This window comes from Schistocerca cancellata, chromosome 5, assembly GCF_023864275.1.
Source record: "Schistocerca cancellata isolate TAMUIC-IGC-003103 chromosome 5, iqSchCanc2.1, whole genome shotgun sequence".
In the NCBI taxonomy this organism is placed as follows: Eukaryota; Metazoa; Arthropoda; class Insecta; order Orthoptera; family Acrididae; genus Schistocerca; species Schistocerca cancellata.
In genome coordinates, this window is record NC_064630.1 from 492,241,828 (window position 1) to 492,259,480 (window position 17,653).

Here is a 17,653-nt window from a genome sequence, read left to right on the forward strand (position 1 = left end):
TTTTGAAATGAGTATTACGCCAAGAACTGCTTTCTTATTTGGATTCTTTAACTGGGTAGGAAATGATAAAACAATTGCTCCAGGTGCGACTCCTTATGTCCTCTCAACAACATGTAGCAGGGCTGTACATGGCCACATGAAGCCCCACCGCGCACGAAATTCCAAACAGAAATGCGACGAAAAGCGTATGAGGAGAACAAACATCAAGCACAGGCTGCCTACGTCATCGTAGCTGCACATGCACAGTACAGCCTATTTTATGGCGCTCTCTGGCAACTGCATAAACGAACCAAGGGGAAAAAGCCCTAATAACTGATACAATGAGAAGCATCCTGTGATATGTACTTCGCATTGGTTTGCAGAGATATATTGAAATACTTAAGACCTCCATGCTTAAAGGCCCGTCCACACGCAACGATCTGTCTGCGCAAATGTCTGCGCACAACACATCTGCGCAGACAGATCGTTGCGTGTGAACAGAAGATTTGCACCAACCTGAGGTGTGTGCAAACCTGGAAGTTGGAGTTGGAGGTTTGAGCGAAACCTCTCAAATCTGTGGGTTCAAACCACATCTGCGCAGACAAGTTGGAGCGTGTGGACAGGAGTTCGCCGCAAACCTGGCACGAAACAGCTGTTTGCTCAGTCTAGTGTTTGCATTTGTGCGCATAGGGCATTAAAATGGCTGATACTCGTCAGTGTTCTCGAGAGTTTGTAAGTGAATTCATTGATATATATAGAAACCACCCATGTTTGTGGAAGATTAAAAGTAAAGAATATAGTGACCGAGACAAAAAGACAGCAGCATACAATGCTCTAATTGAAAAATTGCGGGCAGTTGACGCCTCGGCAAACAGAGGAACGGTAATAAAAATTAAAAAAAAATTCGTTGCGAACTGGCGAAATTATTTGCGGATGGATGTCGAAACTTATAATTATCTCTTAAAGCTTGTAACCCCTCATATTATGAGAAAAAATATTTGTATGAGAAGGGCAATGTCTCCTCATGAACGGCTGGCGGTAACATTAAGATTCCTAGCAACAGGAAGGAGCTACAAGGATTTGGAATTTTCAACTACAATATCGAAACAAGCGTTGAGTAAAATATTACCCAACACATGTGAAGCTATTTACGCTGTCCTGAAGGATGAGTTCATGAAGGCAAGCTAAGTAAATTAAGTCTGTCAGCGAACTGTTTACCGAAAAGAGTTATCCAAAGTTCAGAAATCTAGAAGATCTGGTGTAAGAGTAGATCAAGTATACCAGCCAACGTTATGGTATTTTGATCTGCTTGGCTTTCTTAGTGATCAAGAAATGCCAAGACCAAGCAGGAGTACAATTGAAGATGAAATTGAAGTGTCAATGTGCCAGGAAATGGAACACGAGTTAATGTAAAACAAAACAGGTTCGCCCTGCAACTCTCGCAGTAAATGTACGTGAGAAAACTGCTTTAGGTTTAGCAACCATTGTCTACACCATTTTGACCGCCTTCTCTGTTTCCTGCGGTTGGTCTGAATGTTTTTTGCAAGACAAGCTGCGAACACAGACCACAACAGAACTTCCTCCATTTCCATATTTCAAAATAACTGAATTAAATTTTTGACGTTTACGGGGAGCGTAGTCGCTAGCCACGGATTTTTCTTTCATTTGCAGCGATCTTTTGCATGTACAGACATCTGCGCCAATGTCTGCGCAGACAGATCGTTGCGTGTGGACCGGGCTTAAGACTTAGTGATGCACAACCCAATAAATACAGTCTCTGGTGCGACAGTTACCTTTTGAAAGCTGGAGTGACACTAGCGCTCCAAGTGGTGATAAAGCAGACAGTCATAGCTGTCGCAAGGATAGTGTTCGTGTTTAATTATTTTCTACTTGATTAACGGAATAGTTGTTATATTTTTGCGTGCCATGCGTTGGTAAGACACCAAGAGATCTAAATTGTCGTGAAATACATGTTAAAACACGCGAATCGCTCTGACTGAACGACTTAAGCTACAACTCTTTCATGAAAAAAATCTTTCGTATATTACTATATTTCCAGCTTATTCCGTTGAAAGCAAGAGAATATAAACTCATTCCGCTCGTGAGAAGCATATATTTCTGTTTTTTTCTGTTATCATATGCACTTCTTTGACATTTAAAACAAAATTGTGGAGTCCAATGATTCGACCCTTCTTACACCTCACTCGACTTTCTAATAGGTGAATAATGTTGTAAATGTGATTACTTTTGCTTCAAAAGCGAATGTGATGATTCTTCCGTTTATGCCTCACATTTAGCAGAAATTGGGGAATTTCGTTTCTCCTGCGTTGGGAAACAATTTTATTGCTTTTAACGACTTATTATCAGGTCTGCGTGGTTTTCCCTTAGGCTACATTTCAGATGGCTTATTTGATACGTTAAATAGTGTAGGAATTACATTCCACATAGTTTTCCTACGTTCCACATTCACTGATTTGGCTGAAAATGTAGCGAACAAAGCTCTTTGTTGGATAGATACACAACGTCTCTCTGTAAAAGGTCAGGTTTTCTGGGTGTTTATAAGCAGGCTTTAGTTATTAAAGGAAACTATATTATTCAGTAAATGTCTGTTCGTTAGAAGAGAAAAGTAAATAAACTGTCCTATAGTTCATCGTTTCGTAACTCCCGGGGTTCTTGGGAAACTAAATAATAAGAAATGACGTGTAATTTTTTAGTTACTGTAGATTTTTATGGTGCTACATACACTCCTTATTGTAAAAACTATGATACAAATCAGTATAAACGTTAGTATTCGCACTCATTCTATATCCTATTCGCAAGTGTCAGTTGCTGGCTGCTTGGGTTGCTGCTAGCGCTGGGGGTAACAAAAACGAGACAGTGTGTCGCGACTGTTGTTAGACTGTGCAGTGAAATATTTTCTACTCATTTTATTTCCCGGAAAATATCCCTTTATTCCCAGCCAAAAAATTAGAAAATACACTTTGTATGTAAATAAAATGGGAAGTTGCGTAGATTTTGCAGTCCTCAATTAGGCGGGAGAAACTACGCTCAAGCAACGTCCAGTCATAGCCTTCTAAAGGTGAATCGATACACTCTTAGATCATAAACTCGCACGGTATCTAATGGCGGGCATTTGAGATTCATGAAAAAGTGTAAACAGTTATTTTGAAATGTTATGACTGGCTAAAGAGACTTACCGTCGTATCAGGGGCGTAGTTGATTTTGTTCTTCTAGTATCTTGAGATTTACCAATAATGCTCTCTCTGTCAATTCGTCAGGTAAGTTTTGAATGCAGTTGGCAAATACAACATAACCTTATACTTATTTATTTGTTTTACAAAATAGCGATTGAACCAATATTTATCCACAGGTCTCTCAGTTTTTACGTGATGGTTTATTGTTGCCGAGCAGTTTGTGTGAGGAGTGCTTGGCAAGATCTCGACGCATTGAAGAGCTTAACGCATTCATACGCATTGAAGAAAAGTTGGCACGCGCACAGGCATCAGAATCGAATATTCGATATAAAGATGGTAAGCATGTCCTGTGGCATTGTTAGATTAGATGTAGTACCGGTTAAAATTGGTGAGGGATCCTGCAGGATGTACAACCTTCTGTGCAATATTTTGGTAATACATTTGTTGCCATGTTCTTATAATATTTGTTGTATTATAAATTACGCACTTAGATGTGCTGTAATTACTGTACCCATTCTCCCCTTTTTTTCCCCTACATAAAACTTTTATTTGTGAGTGGTGCATTATAAATAATATAGTTCATGTTCAGCTGCTTTTGCAACAACGCTAAATCCAACTGTAAACACGGAGAAATCGGTTAGTTACTGCAGTTCTTTGTGTCGTGTTGGATAGTATGTTTAGGGAACTTATTTAAAAATTATTCATTATCCACAAGAAAGTAATAATGTTTCTAGTTCACAACCAGAGACAATATCTTATAGATGTCTACTTTTTCAATTGGAAATATTAACTGCAGACTCTTATACAGTAAGTTTGCTGGTGGAAGCTTGCTTTGAGAAAGTCAGTAGAGCTCCAGAATAATGATAACATTATTAGCTTTTCCTTGCTTAGTGTGTGGTGTTGTTTCACAAATGTATATTCAATGATGGGCTGCTCCAGTTGTTGAAATGTTTTTTTTGAGTTAATACTGCTTTCACCCTTCCCATCTAGGCCATATTCAAATCCACTTGAAAATGGAATGCTTGTTAAGGCCAGAACTGGTAATGGATTTAAAGAATGTATAGAGTGGCCTTTCATTAATTAAATTATGTTTTCTAAGAGGGGTGGAGCACACATTCTATGCATTCTGCAGATTGAAAATGACCAAGAGTCCACTTCAGTTACCCCAGTGGTTGAGTTCAATTCTGTTTTGTGATTTGTTTGAGGAAAGTGAACATACACAACAGTCTGTATTATAACATTACCTTGACTTTATTTGTTTAATATGTCATTGCTAACATGCATTCAGACAGCTCTTTCAAAAAGGAATATATATGAAGTTCCTACTTTAGATTGTCTTCAACAGTTATTGTAGTCCTAAGTTTGGGGAATCTCTCGATGCTAGTCTGTCCTGTGCAAGCAACTTCATCACTGCGTAACTACTAAAATTTACTTGAATTTGATTCAGGTTTGTCGTAGTTTGATGCCTCTGGATGTGCCCTATCTACCAATTCCTTATTTTAGTCAAGTCATACCATACTTTTTTTTTCTCTCTCCCCAGTTCCATTCATTACCTGCACACGAGTTATTCTACTGATCCAGCTGATCTTCAACATTCTTCTGTAGCATCCAATTTCAAAAGCTTAAAGTCTCTTCTTGTGCGAACTATTTACCACCCACATTTCACATTAATACAAAGCTGTTCTTATCCATCTTACAATCTTTTTTCATTTCTCTATTGATCTCCCAAGTCCTTTGCTATCTCTGGCATAATTACAATGTCATTGGCAAACCACCAAATTTTTATTTCTTCACCCTGAACATTTAACTTCCTTTCAAGATTTCTTCTTGGTGCATTTCAGTTTGCTGAAGGGCTACATTACAACCCTGTCTCACTTCTTTATCAACCACTGCCTCCCTTTCATGTCCTTTCACTCTTGGAGCAGCAACCAGGTTTCTGTACATGTTGTAAAAAAAAAAAAAAAAAAAAAAAAAAACCACACCTTTAGCTCACAGGAAAATCCAGGATGGAATAATGACACTTTATGAAAAGGATAGATCATTATTCACCTGGTAGTGAAGATGTTGAGTCGCAGATAGGTACTACAGAAATACAGTCAAACAAGTAAGCTTTCGGCCAGAGAGGCCTGGCTGCTGAGGCAATGAGTAGCGATCTATCCTTTTCACAATATTGCCTTCATCTCCCATGATTTTATCCCTGCTATCTAAAGAATTTCAAAGAGTATGTACTAGTTAACATTGTTAAAAGCCTTCTTTGAATCTACAAAAGCTATAGATTTTAAGTTTCTTTATTTTGTTTACCTTCCAAGGTAAATCATAGAGTGAGTAATGCTTCGCAAGTATCTACATTTCTCCAAAACTCAGATTGATCTTCCCCAAGGTTGGCATATACCAGTATTTGCAGTTCAAATAAATAATTCATGTACGTAAATAATTCATATATGTATTTTACATTCATTACTTACTAAAACTGATGGTCCAGTAATATGTATACCTGCCAACACACTTTTGTTTTTAACTGTAAACATTACCTTGTTCTTGAAGTTTGATATTTGAGCAATGTTTTCCTAAGAAGCTCAATAATTCTGAGGGTATGTTATCTGCTCTAGGTGCCTTGTTTCAACTTAATTAAACTCGTTAAATTGTGCTATAAATAGTATCATCTATAATGTAAACAGTTAAAGTTGTCACCCAATCCTAGTTGCAGGTTGCCTGTCAGATCGCTTCCATGGATGACATTGAGCGGTGTCTTCAGCGATGCCTTGATCATCTTAACTCACGGACCATCAACAATGGCTCTCGTTTTTCCACTGGTAAAACCGTTTGTATGGATTTTTCATGGCACAGTTGGTTTCTTCCACCTCTTTACATCTGGGGCCTGTTGCTCTTCCATTCGTTGAAACTACGAAATTCCTGGGGCTAATGCTCAGTGGTCCTCCCACGTGTCTTTCCTGCCAGCCTGCTGTATGCGATCCTTCAGTGTCCTACATGTCCTCAGTATTACTTCCTGGGGAGCAGATCGGACCACCCTCCCACCCTCCTCCGTTTGTATCAGTCCCTTGCCCATTCGAAACACGACTATGGATGTTTTTTTTATGCATCTGCATGTTCTTCTTTTGCCGTCTCAATACTATCCACCATCGTAGCATTGGATTGGCCACTGGCGCCTTTTACACTAGCCTAGTTGAGTCTGTATGCCAAAGCTGCTGACTACCACTGTTATACCGCCGTGACTTTCTCTGCCAAGCTTGGCCACCTATCCTGTGCCGATTCCTTTGATGGGGCACATCCCTCTTTTCTGTTACCTTTTGGAGTTCGCCTTCGGCTAGTGCTTCAGCAGCTTAACTTCACACTATCTGTCATTTTCCCAATGAGAGTGAACCGTGCACCACCTTGGCTTTGTGTGGCGGCCCTTGTTCACCTTGTCCTTCATTCGCTTTCTAAGGACGCTGTTCCAGCCTCGCTCTATCGCCTTCAGTTTCACGACTTTTGCACGCAACTTCGTGATAGCACTTTCATGTACAGTGATGGTTCTTGGTCTGACCATGGTGTTGGGTGAGCCTTTGTTATTGGCACTGATATTTTTCGGTATCTGCTTCCAGAACATTGTTCAGTATTTACAGCAGAGCTCTTAGCCCTGTATCACGCCACATGGTACATCTGGCCACAGAGATTTTTCAATTGTGTCATCTGCTCTGACTTTCTCGGTGCTCTTCAAAGATTCTGTTCACTGTAACCATCCACCCCTTAGTGCAAAGGGTCCAGGAAAGCTGTCACTCACTCTTGATGGGGCCACTGTGATGTTTTTGTGGGTTCCGAGTCGCGCGGGTCTGACAGTAAATGAGGCTGCTGACACTGCTGCCAAGGCTGCAGTCCTCATACCCCAGCCCACTAGTTCTTACATTCCCTCCGATGATCTCTGTGTTGCCATCTGTCAGCATGTGGTGTCACTTTGACATCACCACTGGTCCTCCCTTATTGGGAACAAGCTCTGGGTTATTAAGCTTCTCCCTGCAGCTTGGATGACCACCTCTTGGCCCTCTTGCTGTGAGGAGATGATTTTAGCTAGGTTGCATATCAGGCATTGTCTTTTTAGCCATCGACATTTGTTTAGTGGTGCTCCCCCACCACTTGTACTCATTACCCTCAACCTGTGACGGTCCGCCATTTCCTGTGATGGAATGCCCTCTTTTGAATCGCTTATGTTCTCATTTGTGTTTGCCATCTGGGTCATCGGCTGTTTTAGTGAACTTTTTATCTGTCATAGCCATATATCTAATCTTTAATTCAGAACCTCCATTTCTCTATGGCCTATTTTATTGACGTTTCTCGAGTCGCTGTCTTTAGTTGGCTTCTCTCCCATCGATTGGGATTAACGTGTAGACAGTTTTACTTCCTCTCTTTGTCGTTTTGCTCGAAATTTCTGAAGTGGGTGCATGTGACCCTAGTCGTGTTTGCACCCTAAAACAAAACAAAACAAACCTGCCGTGTTATTATAGACATGAATGATGCCAAACTCAAACAAGAATTGGCATTGCAGGGGATAGCGAATGTGTAGCAAAGGACATCTAAGAATAATAGATAAATTGACAAGACTACCACCCTCATTATGACCTTCAGCTCGCCGTTGCTACCTGAACACATGGCAGATTTCCTACAACTTAGGGTTAGCCCTTATTTACCTAACCCTATGTGCTGTTTCAAATGCCATCGTTTTGGCCTTACACTGCATTAAGTGCTCTGGGAGCCACCCAGTCTGGAGCTGAGACTGCCCTGTTTTTGGAGGAATGCACAATTCAGGAAATAAAAGTGACCAAGCAGAAGCCCAAGAGGAATATAAGGCAATGAAACCCTCTCTTTGCCACTTATGCTTTTGTGGTGCAGAAAGCTCTTCCTAAGGTTGACACAGACGTCTAACATACCATTATCCACCACCAGCACCTGTATGTGCCAAAGCAAAGTTAAAGACATAGCGATCCAGACGGCTATGAAGGAAGAGATCAGTAATGGTTTTGCAGTGAGCATCCTGAAAGCATAGTGCTCTCAACTTCCACTTTCTTCAAAGAGAAATGGCTGTCACGCCCCCCCCCCCCCCCAAAGAAAAATGGCTATCACCCCCCCCCCCATTTCCCCTTTATCCTTGCTGGGAAAGAGAGCAGGGAAAGGATCTCAGTGTCAGCATTTGGATGGAAAGCTGTCCTGGTATGTCTGACTGAAGTGAGGACATCAGACCCAGGCAGTCCCTCAACCCCACCTCGCTTTACAAGCGCTCCCACATTGCAGTGGAATGTGAATATGTGAATGGATACAGGGCTCGTCTGGAGGAACTGAGACTCCTTGTGCAGGGCAGACCCCTTTGCCTCTGTCTTCAAGAGAATTTTAAAGAGACGGTTACACCTGTACTGGGAGGCTATCACTACAGAAAAGACAACCTTAAGGTAACAGGGTGGAAGGTGGGGTTTCAGTGTTCATCAAAGACACTTCTCACACTTCAATTGTTCTCTTAACCACAATACTACATATGGTTGCTGTTCGGATATTGGCCCATGTTGTCATCAGGGTATGCTCTGTGTACCTACTACCCCATGAGCATCTTGACAGTGGGATCCTCAATCATCTTCTTGGTGAACTACCTGTACTTGAATGCACACAATGCACTATGGGGGTTCTGACACCACTTGTCCCAAAGGTCTGATACTTGAGGACATGGGTCAAGCTAAACAATTTTGGCACCACTGCAGGTTTGTCTACACCCATAGACCTCTCCTTCTGTTCACCTGCTGTTGCAGACACTGCAGAGTGGGGAGTGGATGATGACCTTCATTGTAGCAACTACCCTATCTGGATCCATCTGCCTAATGGAGCAAATCCCAAAAGAAATTCACGGAGATGGTTGTTCAAAAAGGCTTACTGGATGCTTTACAGGCAATTAGCTTTTTTTGGGCAGTGTGATTGCATACAGAACTGGGTGGATCATATTACAGCTGTGATCCACCATGCCACTAACGCAACTGTCCCAAAGTCAATGGGAACACCTAGGAGGCGACCTGTCTCTTTGTGGAATGATGACTGTTGTTCTGCAATCAGGCACAGAAGGGTGGCTATGTGCAGATTCAGTCATGCCCTACAGATGAAAACCTTGCAAACTTTCGAATGGCACTTGCAAAGCTGAGGTGAATAACTCGGGAGAGTAAGCAGAGGTCAATAGTTCCTGAACTCCATCAGTAGGTCCACATCCACAAGTAAAGTATGGGAAGCTATCAGGAGGATCTCAAGATACAGCTCTTGACTACCAATAGCAGCTGTACGAATACAACGGTCTCTCTTAACATCACTGAGAGACATAGCTCAGACAATGGCTGAATCATATAATTACCTTATGGCCAAGTTTATCCAGGAGCCTATTCTCCACTGATATCAGGAGACACAGGAGCAGCTGATTTTGATTTCCGTTCCACCAGCCTGGAGGAATACAAGCCTTTCTCTCTGTGGGAGTTAGATTGTGCATTGTCAGTAGCTTGTGATATAACCACTGGAAATTACCTGATAACCTACAGCATGTCTAAACTCCCAGTTGGACCAACGGTTCAAGGAGGTCCTCCTTCAGCTCTTTAATGAAATTTGGATGTTGGGAGATTTTCCCAACTCGTGGAAAGAACCTATTTTAATTCCAGTTTTAAAACCAGGGAAGGATCGGACACACACAGTAGTTATCGTAGTATTAGCGTGACAAGCTGCATAGGAAAGATGCTGGAGCATGTGGTCAGTTGGTGCCTAGTCTGGGTTCTCGAAACCAGGTCCCTACTCACTTGCTCCCAGTGTGGGTTCAGGAGGTATCACTCCACTCTCGATAACCTTACCCTACTAAAAGCAGCAATTCACAAGCTTTCCTTCATAAGCAACACCTTATTGGTGTTTTCTTTGATTTAGAAAAGGCCTACATTACTACTTAGAGGCATAATATTTTGTCGCAGCTCTATCAGTGGGGATTCTGTGGACGTCTACCTGTGTTCATACGGTTCTTTCTCTGACAGATATTTTAGACACAAGGTTGGGAATGTCTTGTCTGACCATTTTAAGCAGGTGTCCCTCAAGGGAGTGTCTTAAGCATCACAGCATTCGCCATTGCTATAAACAGTGTTATGTCCACAGTGTGACATTCTGTACTGTGTTCCTTGTTTGTGGACAACTTCTCCATCTTATGTGCATCCTCCAGCCTTGCAATGGCTACTCGGCAATTGCAGTTGATCATCAGGTGGTTGGAGGGGGCAGCCTTACACCACAAGTTTTAAATTCTTTTTGAGGGAAACAGTTTTTGTTGATTTTAATTGTTCCTGCTGTTAATTGAACTTGCACATTTTAATACTGGGGGACATCATTCTCATATTCAAGGAAGTTAACATGGCTGCCACATCTTAAAGAACTGAAACCGAGATGTCTCCAGGCCTTAAACATTTGTCAGTCATAGGTCTTGGGGAACTGACAGGGCACATTAGCTCATACTTCATAAGGCCTTTGTGCAACCATGGCTTGAATATGGATCAGCAAGGCTTTCATACGTCAAAATGCTGGATGTGGTTCACCTCGACCCTTTTGTTAGCCTCCAATGTCTATTTGATGTCTTCTTCTCATGGTATGCTAAGCGTATATGACAGTGTGGATTCCTACATTGCCAGCATCCAGATATGTTGTACATCTGCCACTCAGATGGCTGTTCAATCATTGGCCGCAAGCAACTATGTCATTTGGGATCTGTGAAAGGGAGAGCTTTGAGTTATTACAGGTGGGGGGGGGGGGGGTGCAGCATTAATGTCCAAAGGCAAGGGTGGAGTAGGGAATCCCCATGGTTACTACTGAGGCCCATGTTGCTTTTAGAACTGACTGCTTACAGGAAGCATTGTACTCAATACTATATTTTTAAAATTTAATTTAACGAGATTTTATATAGCCACACAGATTTTAATACTATTTAAATTGAATTTAATGAGATTTTACATAGCCACACAGATTTTAATACTTTTTACACAGATGTTTCTAAGCAGAAATACTTTCTCAGTTGTTCTGTCATGTTCCCCAACATTACCCTCTGTATAGGGCTCCCAGAGCAGTTTTCAGTGTATTATGTGGAGATGTTTGTTTTCCTGAGGGCAGTGGAGCAGATGAGACGATGTCATGACAAGAATTTCCTCATCTGCTCAGATTCTCAAATGCTCTTCTCGCTATTGGACAGGTGTACCCAGCAGATGGAACAAGTGCAGGACACTCTTCTTCTCTTGCAAGGCAAGACAAGGAAATCAATTTCTGCTGGGTTCCAGGGTACATAGGGATTCAGGAAAATGAACTTGCTGATGCGGGTGCCAAGGAGGCTTGCTGCCTTCCTCCTCCTACTTGATATTCAGTCCCCCTGCAGGCTGTTACTTCATTTCTGACCAGGAAGGCTATGTGTTGGTGGGAGCGTCAGTGACTGGAAGTGAGGAATAATAACCTACGTTCCATAAAAACTTCAGTGTGCCCATGGTTTACCTCTTTCCACCCACAACATTCTGAAGAAGTAGCCCTTACACGGCTTAGAGTGGGACATTGTCCATTGACACATGGCTTCCTGTTATGTCGGGAGGAGTGCCCAGTATGTCAATAAAATCTATTTTAACAGTGTGTGCGAGCGGTGTCCTTGTTTTAAGATTTTGTGCGGCGTCCAGAGCAAAAAATTTTTGTCACCAATATTGTATGTGAAAGCTTAGCGTATCTTGTAGCTATACTGTACAAATATTTATTTAAACATTAACTTTTTTATTTGTGTGTTAGTGGTACTTGATGTGATGTTGCTATTGGCTGACTACATCATGTGTCCTAAGCTCTGAATATCTGCTGTTACTGGGCAGCGAGATTACTTAACGTGCTATGATTTGTTGACAAAAGCACATTGCACAGCAGAATCTCAATTTTAGTGCCTCGGAAGCTACCATACTGTATTTGGTGGAATTCTTTTATATACTTTCATAAATATGTGTTGTACATGTTGCTGCGCATCTTTCCAAAACATTGTTTTTTGCTGCATTTCATTTCCTAAAGTGCCAAGAAGTTCTACATCAGTGAATACAGCTTTCACCATTCAAAGGGTTAATAAGTTTCACAACTCTGAGGGAAAGTATATTGTCACTTAACACAGAAGAAATAACATTTTACCTAGAGTATAGTGTATTTCCACCCAGGAAAAAGTGTATTTTTAACCCAGAAATCTGGGAATTTATTTTTGTCCACATACGCATGCTGAAAACACATTACAGACAGAGTCCACAAATACGAGGGCTGTTCAAAAAGTATCCTACTTTTGTTTATGAAATCAGTTTTCATTCAAATGAAATTGTTTGATATGGTGCACATCAGTACCGTAGAATTTTGTATGTCTTCCCTGTTCTGAAATCTGATCTTTCTCAGTTTAGGGAAAAGCCAGAAGTCATTCAATGCTAGGTCAGGGGAATGGGGAGGCTAACAAACAGCAGCCATGTCATTTGGCCAAATAACTCTGAACTAATTGAGGACAATGAACAGGTGTGTTGTCTTGGTGGAAGTGCTAGCTGCCCACTGGCCCCAAGCCCGACTGTATGGATCTGCTTCATGAAGGCAACGCAGGAGCTTTTGGTAGTACTCCTTACAGACATTAGTACCATCTGAGGCATAAGCATGATTGACCATGCCATTGGAGTCATGCTTTCACATTGCTGTGGACCAGCCTCATTTTTCTTTGGGTCTAGGGTATGATGGCTGCTTCCATTGTGATGACTGGAACTGTGATGACTGGAACTGTGATGACTGACTGGAACTGTGATGACTGACTGGAACTGTGATGACTGACTGGAACTGTGATGACTGACTGGAACTGTGATGACTAACTGGAACTGTGATGACTGACTGGAACTGTGATGACTGACTGGAACTGTGATGACTGACTGGAACTGTGATGACTGACTGGAACTGTGATGACTGACTGGAACTGTGATGACTGACTGGAACTGTGATGACTGACTGGAACTGTGATGACTGGAACTTTGAGCCTGGATCATATCCATAAACCCAGAACTCATCAGCAGTGATCTCTATGTTATGAAAGTTGGGGTTTACTGTTCATAGTACCCAGTATGTCCTGTGTGCATCTGCTCAGTTGTTGGCAATTTCGGCACAAGTTTTGCTGAGGTCCTCATCAGGTCCAGTTGTTCTGTTAAAATGGAATCAATGGATCCAGTACTAGTTTTATCCTAGTCTGCAAGTTCTGTGATTGTGATTTGTCTATCCTACATCACTGTGGTTTTTCCGTGATCAATAACCACTTCATATGTGAAAGATGAGGGCCTACCTGAATGTATTTCTCTTCACTGATGAGCAGCCAACCTTGAAGCAGTTGTGGCACTCCTTTATCTGTGTGGTACCCATTGCTTCAACCCCAAACACTTTTTGAATCTTGCGGATTGTTTCAACTTGAGAATCGCCAAGGTTGAAACAAAATTTGATGCAATAACATTCCACTTTTTTCTATCATTTTGCCCACAGCCCAAAATCTGATGACGACCACTTACATGTGTTCACTTGTCAATGGCTAGCCAGTGATTGGTTGTTTCCACAGTTGTGAAAAATATCTGGCATGTTCACCATGTATACCTACAGAGTGCATGCACCCCGATTCCGTTGTTGGTTTCAAGAATCAAAAATAAGGTGATATACTTTTTAAACAGCCCTCACAAAATTATATCTTTGTACTACACATAGTTCAGTAGATACAACTTCATTTATGTGTAGGAGTTCAATTCTTTAAAGAATTGGGAGTGGGGGTGGGGGGGGGGGGTGTTACTGGTAAAATACTGAACATTGTCACCAGAAAATCAGCAGTTATCAATTCTGTATCAGGATCCCACAGTTTGTTGGTATGTTTCTGGAGGTATGTGGCATTAGATATCTATGCCTAGATCACATAATTCGCTTAAATAATGGGCTGCTGATTTGTGTACGTGGTGATGGCACCCGATAGTGACTCAGATGGGATTTACATCAGGCGAATTTGTTCACCAAGACATCAACGTGAGCTCACTATAATGCTCCTCAAATGACTGTAGCATTGTTCTGGCTCCGAGACATGGACAGTTATACTGCTGAAAGACGGCATCATCGTCAGGGAAGACATCACATGAAGGAATGCAGGTGGTTCGCAGCTGTCAGCGTGTCTTTGATTACTATCACATGTCCCTTGCAAGTGGAGGAGAATGCCTCCCATAACATAATAGTGTTCCCACCAGTCTGCGTCTATGATGCGTTGCACGTTTCGAGTGGCTGTTCAGCTCGACGACGGTGTTTGTGGATACAATCATGTGTGATTCACCCAAAGAGCCAACACATTTCCATTGATCGACAGTTGAATCCCGATGGTCCCATACCCATTGCAAGCCCAATTGGCAATGTCATTAAGGGTCAACATGTGAAAATGTAGGGGGTGGTCTGCTACGGAGCTCCATGTCCAAAAATGTATGATGAATGGTGTACTCCAAAACATTTGTGCATGCGCCAGGATTGTGTTCTTTTGGCAGGCATGCCACAGACCACCATCTATCCTACTTTACTGAGCAAACAAGCCTCTGAACTCCACATTCTGTGAAGAGTCGTGGACATCCAATCATTTACGACCTAGTGGTAGATTCACTGTTCTTCTACCTCTGCCCATTGATGCTCACAACAGTAGCACGTAAACATTCAACCAGCCTTTTCATTTACAAGGTACTTGTTCACAGACTCTGCATAATAGTAATAATCTGCCCTTTGTCAAAGTCACTTATCTCAATGGATGTCCCCATTTGCAGCCCACGTCTTCGCTAGGGTAATCCCCCATCCATGTCTGCTCCACTTACATCCTTTTGTTACTGTGTCACATGCCTGCAATGCCACCAGGTGGCATCCAATGTCACGGTGGGCAGTGTTCGTAATGCTTTTGGTGATCAGTGAACAAGAAGTCTCAGAAATGAGGTCTGTCTGCATAGCAGTGACATTGAAATGTTATGCTAGATGTGATCTCTTGGGTTTTCTTGGTACAGTTGATTAATTGTGTGTAATAATACAACTTGCAGCACATGAAGAAGACAGGTTGGTCGGTCATCAAAACATTGTGCAGAAAAGTGGAATCTGCAATCTGACTGAATGAATACCTGAAAGCTCACAATTAATTCTATCAGATCTTCCTATCTCTTGTCATAGCAACGGCAGCAGTTATAGAGATTAAAATTAGATAGTCAAATCTTTATATGAATCAGGATAGACTGCTACTCACCACATAAAGATGGCGCTGAGCCCTGGCTAGCCATATTTAAAAATAGACTTGTGGCACTACATTTATTTTATCAGGGAGTTAAACTATAATATAAAATTTAAAAAACTCTGCCTCCTGATTTTCTGTGTGGACCTGACATAAGACTAAGAGGGAAATTACTTAACATTATTCCCTCTCTATAGGAGTAGGTTAATTTTAAGGCAAGATCTTTAAAACTGTAATTATTGGTGATCACCAAGATGGTGATGGCTGTTACAGAAGCTTCTTGGTTTGAAGAAGGGCACCAGGAGCTTAGGGATACATTCTTGGGTGGGAGTTGCTGGTTATAACACACAGAGTTGGGACATAGTCAGCTGTTGGGAACAGTGAGATAATGACGTCCTAATAGATATGGAGAGTTCCCTCAGAAATCGGGTGAGACAAACATTTCGTTTTGTAGGAATGGCTGTTTAGAATGGCAATAGAAATTATTGCCTACACAGACAATCTGTTATTTCCTTGCTGGGACTAAGTTTCTAAATAGGACCCAAAAGGGTCAATCAGTCTCACTTTTGTCAGTGTCCTGGAGCAGTCAACACACAGCGTCCAGACACCTCACAGAGGACATCTTTGAATTTATATGACATACAGACTAGGTAACGTAGCAGTCTGTTCCTCCGTTGCTCCTTATTGCTTGCATTCCTCTCTCTTGCTCGTCACAACCTCATAGGGACTTCATTGGTTAAATTTTTGTAACTTTTAATTTTAGCTTGATATTCAACACTATAAAGCTGTTTCCTCCAGATTTCAGTAGTCAGTATTATTTTTCTGTTGCTTTGTTTAGTGCCTGATTCACACTTGCAAGTAAGATTGAGTCAGATGCTTCCAAGTCCACATAATATGGCATCACCTTCGTTGAGCTTCATTCGTTAGTGGGAATAGTGGCCATTCGAGATGTAACTTCACACACTGTTGGTGTTTTTTTTTTTTTTTTTTTTTTTTTTTTTTTTTCCTATTGGTGGTAGTCCCTTGTATAAGATAAAGTAATGTGTGACACACACACACACACACACACACACACGTCCTCTCCGAGCATTATTGCCTCAGTGGGATGAGTAGTGATCTTAGCTGGGGTGGGTAATGGGGATACAGAAGACTCGTGGGATGGGAGAGGTAGAAGCTGTAGTGTTGCATTTGGGAGTGTGCATGTATTTAGTATGCACCTAGGTGCAACATTGGCAGGCTGTGCTGTGGTGGGATTTTGGAAGTGGTGAAGGGGGGGGGAGGGGGGAGAGCAGTAAATAGAGAAGGAGAAAGTGCTATGCATGTGTGATGAGGATATAGAAGCTCTGGATGAGGGTGGAGTGGGGGCATGCAAGGGGATAGTCAGATAGAACACAGGGGCTAGTGAAGGTTGTTACATGAACAGAGGGGCTTAAAGGAACAAAGAATATGTTAGAGGAAGTGTTCCCTGCTGCACAATTTAGAAAAGCGGTTGCTGGGTGCGAAGAATCCAAATGGCGATGGCGGGGGGGGGGGGGGGGGGGGGGGCGGTGCGGCGCGTGCAGGAGGAATATTCTCTGGAAATGTATTCAAGCCATCCTCAGTTCTATGCTACAGGTTTAGAAGTCTTGATTGCAGTGTGCAGCATTTTCACATCCTACTGAGTTGCTGAAGTCAAAGAACAAGTACACCTCTGGATTCATCATCATGTGCGCGCACATGATGATGAATCCAGAGGTGTACTTGTTCTTTGACTTCAGCAACTCAGTAGGATGTGAAAATGCTGCACACTGCAATCAAGACTTCTAAACCTGTAGCATAGAACTGAGGATGGCTTGAATACATTTCCAGAGAATATTCCTCCACATATTTTGTAGGTAAGTCCACAAGACATCAGTAGGACCGCAGTTGGATGATTCAGTGGACTCGGCTACCACTCTCAAGGCTGTGCAATTTTCTCCTAGCTGTTCAGTCATGTTTTGGGTATGATGGGATAGTGCACATCTTGCTGAGGGTACTGTTCCACTGCTGGGTGCTGTGGGTGAACAGATAGTTGCACACATTCAAACAATAAGTGCCTGTATTGTTCACTGGAGTGAGACGATGGCAGACATGCTGAGAGGCCATGGGGATGCATCCAACACAAGAACACCACCATCTTCTGCATAAAGAGTGCCATGTTAGCAAA

General features: G+C 42.0%; 1 protein-coding gene across 2 annotated transcripts in view; it reads left to right on the forward strand.

Moving 5' to 3' along the window:
• Positions 1-3,086: 3,086 nt before the first annotated feature.
• Positions 3,087-17,653, forward strand: part of LOC126188310 (glutamyl-tRNA(Gln) amidotransferase subunit A, mitochondrial) — a 175,454-nt gene continuing 160,887 nt past the window's right edge. For both annotated transcript variants that reach the window (XR_007537850.1, XM_049929904.1), the window contains exons 1-2: positions 3,087-3,257; positions 3,350-3,509. Coding sequence is in view for 1 of the 2 variants with exons in the window: in XM_049929904.1 (XP_049785861.1) it covers positions 3,234-3,257; positions 3,350-3,509 (184 nt within the window). In the remaining variant the exon portion in view is untranslated. The remainder of the gene's footprint in view (positions 3,258-3,349; positions 3,510-17,653) is intronic.